The sequence below is a fragment of the Syzygium oleosum genome, unplaced genomic scaffold (assembly GCF_021117445.2).
Source record: "Syzygium oleosum isolate NSW1041296 unplaced genomic scaffold, Sole_v2.1 Sole_v2.14, whole genome shotgun sequence".
NCBI lineage: Eukaryota > Viridiplantae > Streptophyta > Magnoliopsida > Myrtales > Myrtaceae > Syzygium > Syzygium oleosum.
The window spans coordinates 4,486,003-4,492,879 of NW_026607498.1; the positions used below are offsets into that span (position 1 = coordinate 4,486,003).

At 42.2% G+C, this 6,877-nt stretch overlaps 1 protein-coding gene across 1 annotated transcript; it reads right to left on the reverse strand.

Moving 5' to 3' along the window:
* Positions 1–3,644: 3,644 nt before the first annotated feature.
* Positions 3,645–6,532, reverse strand: LOC115689158 (pectinesterase 2-like). Its single transcript, XM_030615145.2, has 2 exons — positions 5,583–6,532; positions 3,645–4,596 (listed from the first exon to the last, which is right to left on the reverse strand). The coding sequence occupies exons 1-2, from the start codon at positions 6,439–6,441 to the stop codon at positions 3,908–3,910; spliced, it is 1,548 nt and encodes a 515-aa protein (XP_030471005.1). The 5' UTR covers positions 6,442–6,532; the 3' UTR covers positions 3,645–3,907.
* Between the last annotated feature and the right edge of the window lie 345 nt (positions 6,533–6,877).

The window sequence follows — 6,877 nt, forward strand, 5'->3', positions numbered from 1 at the left end:
AGAAGAGAGGAGTCGGTCGGCCATTTTGAGAGAAAAACCGAGAGAGAGAGAGAGAAGAGAGAGAATAGAGAGAGAGAGAGAGAGAGAGCGAGAGAGAGAGAGAGAGAGAGACCGCAAACAGAGGTCATGCCGGAGCCAAAAGAGAACCAGCAGTGGTCGTCGACGTCCCCAGACCAGCCGTAAGCCCCTCAGAAGCGTCGCCAACCGGTGAGCCTCCGGCCGAGAACCACCTCTGTTTTCCCCTGTTTTCCGGCGTGGTTGGGCCGGGACTCGCGCCGGCCGTTTCGCGCGAATCCCGGCCCATACGGACGTCGGTCCCGGTCCCTGCTCACCGTCTGAAGCGAACCCAAGCCGCTGGAGTCGACCGGATCGCCGGAGGAGGTCGGAATCCCCCGTTTTTCCACACGCCCGCAAGGCGTTCGACGAAATGCCTCAACCAGGCTGGTTTTTGTTCCATCGCCGGCCGGCGAACGGTGGTCCGACGGCGGTTCAGGTGAGTGGCACAGCCCAGAGGCGATCCTAATCAGGCAATTTGAGGGCCGGCGCTGGCCTAGGTGGGCCGGCGATCGGCCAATTCTGGCTTCGCCGGCGCCCCTCTCCCCGCGGGTCTGTGAGTTCGGGTCGGATTCGACCCGAATCAGTAGATTCGACCCTGGTCAACGACCGGGTCGGATCCGTTGACTCGGGTCGGTTCCGACCGACCCGGATCAGCAGATCCGACCCGGGTCGGTTCCGACCGACCCGGATTAGCAGATCCGACCCGGGTCAACGCCCAGGTCGGATCCGTTGACCCGGGTCGGACCTGACCGACCCGACCCGGTCATTATTATTTTTATTATTATTTTTTAAAAAAATAATAATTAAAAAATTTTTAAAAAATTAATTAGTTTTAAACAAAAATTTAAAAAAAATTTCTTTCTTCTGAAAAAAAATAAATTTTAAAAATTTTTTGTTTTATTTTTTTTTTGTACTTTTTTTTTCTTCTGTACTTTTTTTTTTCTTTTTCCCAAATTTTTTTTTTGGGGTTTATCTAAGTGTTTTAATTTATGGTTGTATTATTATGCATGCTGTTATAATTGCATAATTTACCATGTTTAAATTAGATAAGCCTAGGATTGCGCGATAGTATTTTGTATGTTAATTTTATTACCGTTGTGTTATTATGCATATTTTTGATACAATTGCATGAACTGTTGTGTTTTGAATGTCATCTGACTTAGTTAAAGTTGGAACCTTCGGCTGCATGAATTATTGTGTTTTTTACTGCTAATCGTTTCTGATTATGCACTCGCTTGATCACCTCACATGTTAGGAGAAAGGTCCTAGAATCAATCCAAACTGCCTGATAAATATTTTAAAAAATGAACAAGGTAAAATGGTACCGAAAGGGCATTAGTTATCCAACTAGTGTAACCAAGTCCCCGAACTCAGTTAATCTCTGGTTCGCAGGAATAGGGTGATTCTCCCATCACCCTATTTGGGTTTCTAATCGGCCCACCCCAAATCGATTAGTGGCGACTCCTTGGTATAAACCACTTGCATGTTAAATACTTAAACCCTAAGTCGCGATATGGTATGGGCTTGGGAGGGCCCGAGTTAAGTCATAAACCTAGACTTAGCACGTACCAGGCGAATCCTCCCTTTTTGTATGTTTTCAAAAAAAAGCTCGGGAGTTCGGTCGCGACAGAGGTTGACGTTCTCAGGCGCTGAAACTTATGCACTTCCTGCCATTTGGTCAGATTACAGCCCAATATTGCTTTCTCCATCGGCTAATCAGTAAAAAGTCTCGAGCTTTCTGACTTGAAGATGGAGAGTGGAAGGAAGTTGTTAAAGAAGTATGACATTTCTCAACTTTGGAAATTGAATTTTTAGTGAAAAAACTGTGCGCAGTTTCCGTAGCTTTGGCTAAATGGAGCAAGAAGAACTTCTCCAATTCCCATTGCCAAATTAACTTTCTCAAGCAGGAAATCCAGAACATCATCAACAATTCCAGAGAAGCTTTTGAAGAAAAACGGTACAGAATCTTAAAGAGGAAGTAGAACGTCTGTGGAAGCAAGAGGAGATGTAATGTGGTATAAGGTCTAGGATTAATCGGCTGAAAAGATAAATATACAAAAAAATTTCATTCCATAGCCATCCAAAGGAGGAAAAGAAGCAGAATTTCTAGGCTGAAATCTGCAGAAGATGTGTGGACCAAAGACCAAAGTCAGTTCAAACAGATGTGTGGAGTTTTTTCAAGACTAGTACAGCTCTATGGATCCTCAAAATTGCCATCCTATTTTGGATCTTTTCCCTTGCTTGGTACAAGATTGAAATGTATCAGTTTATAATAGCAAAGGTGTATATGGAAGAGGTGAAAGATGTAGATTTTTAACTGGGAGCTTCGAAAGCACCGAGACTAGATAGATGGCTTGAATGAGTTATTTTTTCAGCACCACTGGGAAGATATGAAATTAGGATGTATTAGCTATAGCGAGAGACTTCTTTAACTCTTATCCAGAATTGAATAGAACTCACATCTCCCTCAAATCTAACTCTCCTAATCTTGAAAAATGAGAGCAAGTTCATCTCAAAGATTATGGCTGATAAGCTCAAGCCCTGGTTGCCAGATTTGATAACCATAGATAAAGTGCATTTGTGAGTGGAAGGCCAATTCAAGATAATATCTTGACAGTATAGGAGCTCCCGCACCAACTAAGAATTAGGAGGAGGACGAAAAAATTCCAGCCAGTCCTAAAGCTAGATATGCAGAAGGCCTATAATCGAGTCGAGTGGGATTTCTTGAAGGCATAAATGCTAAAGATGAGAGATGGCTAGCATGGATAAGGCAATGTGTCACAACAATGAGGGAACCGCTACCTTTCTTCCAACCTTCCAGGGGCATTAGACAGGGAGGCCCCTCTCATCTTAACTGTTTATTTTGGTAGCTAATTTCCAGTTTTTCCTAATGAAAAATACAATAGATAATGGTAGTATAAAGTCTGTCTAGCTGAACTGATTCTACCCAAATCTATCTCATAACTTCGAAAAGAAAAACGAAAGTCACATCAACCCAAACCCTAAATTCGAATTCGCCATGTCAATTTACTCCCTAAACGAAGATGATCTCAATTCTCACATAATCAACGGTTCTCCTCGCCATGCTTGTCTACCAAACTAGAGAGTAAACATAATCTCACCACACCAACTCCATATCATTCCTTGTGTTTACACAGTATTTAGAAGGACTTAAGAAAATGACGTCTAATCTACCCTGATAGACCCACAAAGGTGAGGCTGATACTTGCAGTACTTTGCTTGTTGCTCATCTATACCGTTTAGTGTTGATGTTAACTTGCAAGCAATAGAAGCAGTACTTGAATTTGAAACGATCAATATCAAGTAAAAGCTTGCTTGGTAGAGAACTATGCTTTGCGGGAGTCTAATCAGATCCGATTCAGCAACTGTCTTGGACTTTATGCCCATTTAAATTTTTGCATTATAAGCTTATAATACTAGACTGACCATTAGTTCGATCTTGTTGACTATTGATGTGAGCAAAAGGACAGTCTTAATCAAATAATCATGTGTTTAAATAGCTCATCTGACTTCCCAAATTGAGAGATGGTATAACAATATGGAAAAATTCTAATTGACAGATGATATAACCAAAGAGACTGTTGGAAATTCCTTATGCAAATTATACAAATGTGAAAGAATGACAACTGATTTTCCTTTATTACAAATGATACATTCAAAGAATATGAAACTATATATATGAATCACAACATATGCTTGCGCTTATTAACTATGTTTGTATTAATGGATTCAATATAGTGCATATAATCTGAACACCATCTTTTCCTTTGAAAGACTTGTGACCTTGTCAAGCTTTGTGCTTCACTGTGATTTTCTGCCTCTGCAAAGCTTAAAGGCCAGAGGTGTAAGGCACGCCAGTGGCGGGCAACCAAGAGCCACCGGCAATGAAGTTCCCAACGGTGAACTTCGAGGCCTCCGTCGCGCTTGTGATGACATGGTAACCTGCCCATGTGACCCTATTTGCGGTTGACGACCCCGGGCCCGTGTTCATATACTCGCCATAGTATAGAGTCGTAAGGGCAAAGTCACCATCCCACTCCAACCAACCGGCTGCGTTAATTAGGCTATCAAGGTAAGTCTTCATGAAAACAGTTCTTGAATATTGTTGCCACGGCCTCCCGAGGTACGTCTTGACGGAGCTTTGAACCAATTTCAAGTCTGAAGCTGCGGTGACTCTGCAATTGTGGATGGAGATGCCGGTATTCTGGTTGGGGTCGGTTCGACCCTGTGCAGTGATGGTATTGACCTTGTTAGGAGGGTTTTTGGCATAGATGTTGCAATTCTGGAGAACAACGGCAGCATTTCCAAAGATGAAGTCAACCGTGCCATAGATGTCGCACTCTCTGTAGAACTGTCTCTCGGAATAAACATAAAGGGTGTCCTGATAACCCTCAAAGCCACATCGATAGAAGACTGAGAGGTCAGAGCCGGAACGTAGAGCAACTGCTTGGTGATTTGCCGCACCGGCAGTGTTACGGAAAGTGATGTCTTGGGCAATGAATCCGTCACCAACGACAGCTGAAATTCAAGATGAGAAAGATTATTAGTGTGCATGTCTACTTGTTAATGTAATCTAAACCGAAAAGTATCTCGCAAACTAGACAGACCTCTAAATGCTTTATTGACCACGTCACATAGAACCAAATAATTGTCCAACCATATTCACTAATTCTTGCATTCATGATCTTGACCTACTTCATTTAATTATTATATGAACCGAAAGAATCGGACTATTCGTAAATTTAGTACCATTTTTATCTCTTAAAAGCAATCTAAAGGCTATTATATCTATCTAGATGTAGTAATACTTGCCGCCATTTGGAGGCACAAGGGACCAACCAGGAAATTGTGGTAGGAGACTCGTCTCACATATCATAGACATGACGATTTATTATATGTTGTGTCTTTACTGACGTTGAGTGAACAAGGTTGATAGAATATTTAAATAATAAATTAAGGGGAGAAATACATGCAATTTTGAAAGATTTGATTAATCAACAGAATTATTAAATGAAATCTCTAATTATCTCTACCAAGTAATATACATGCAATATACGTGTAATATACGTGCAACATATGTGCATTATATGTGCAATATACGTGCATTATAGGGACATCTTACGGGGGCCACAACATTTAAATAATTGAAAGATTCGTATTGGTTTAATTATTAAATGACGACCATAGTTCGTTAAATTGTCTATTTGACTATTTACTAGATTAGGTTGTTCAAATTATTTCTGTGGATCTGATCGCACGTGGAACACAACACATATCTTAACTTTTTTCGACAGTCCAACTAAATCACAAGTTAAACAGACCTTCGAATCTATGATCTTATAAGGCAAATTAAGTTACTAAGATAAGCCTACCGGCCCCATGAATAGACTAACTGGCTGTTGATAATTCTCTTTTTTCTTCTGCCTTTTTTTAATTACTTTTTTAAGTATTTATTTTGAATAAAATGTACAAAATCATAAATAACTTGAATAAATTAAACTCACCGACTGTTGCTGAATTGAAGGTAGTGGATCCGCCACCAACGCTTTTGGTTCCGGTAATTATGGTCTTTCCAATACCATCGCCCACGAACATAATGTTCTCCAACTTCGATCCAACTTCAACATTCTCATTATAAGTACCGGCCTTGATATAGATTATGTACCTTGCTGTGCCGGACCGTTTCGATGCTGCGGTTATAGCTTCGCTAATCGTCTTGTAGTTCCCCGAACCGTCTTGGGCCACCACGATATTGGCCTTAGACGCCGCAGACGAAGACTGCAAGAGCTTCCTATCGCCGGGCCTCACCCAAGTAGGGAACTCATTGGTGTAGTTCGGCGTAACGTAGGGCACATAGTTTGCAGACAGAGCGTTACTTATCAACTTGGAGACATTATTCGACATTAAGGGCAGCACGTTGTCCGAGACACCGAGCTCGACGAACCCGGCCCGACAGGTCTCGAGGTTAGTCAGGGCTGTACTAAACCATGTCTGCGCATCGTCTTGAGTGCATTGGCGATCAATGGTGCGGTTCAGGCGGAGGACCGTGTGCTCGTAAAGCTGGACGCAGTCGGCCCACGCGGCCTTCTCGCGTTCGTTCCGGCACCTGGAGCCTAGCGAGTGCGTGCTGGTCCGGGCGAGCTGTGCTCTCTCGAGGGCGACTTGCGTTGAGGCCTTGAGGAAATCGGATTTCTGCTTGAGAGGGGTTTGCTTAGGGTTGTGGGTCAAGAAGTACTCACATGGCTGTGGGTAAGGCATCTTGCTACACCATGACTTCGCATCACTAGAGGAATAGCCAGAGATGGTTTGAGATAGCAAAAGAGGCAAAAGGAGAAGGATCATCAACTTTTGATGAAAACCCATATCGACAGTACGAAAGCAAGTAGACGAAGAGAAATGAGGATGTGATGAGACAACTCGAGATTGGTGATCTTGAATTGGGGTTGGTTCATTTGCCTTGGGTTGGTCTCTTTATATAGAAGTGAAGGCACAATGGAGACCAGAGGCATGAAGTTGCACCGCCTTCTTTTGCTTTTTGCCTTGTTATCCTTCCGTTTAAGGAACCTTCGTTTTAATTATTAGATTATATCCAATGGGTTGATTTTGAATAATGAGAATGAACAAAGAAAAAGAGAGAGAGATGTACGCTTGTCAACTAGGACAAACACTGTGACATCGTTCTCTGAGTAGAAATGATTTGTTTATTTCAATGATGAACATAGATTGTGCATTTGACTTTTCTGGGTGCCTTTTGATAGTTGACCAACATCCAAAACGAGGAAAGAGAAGGGAAAAAAGA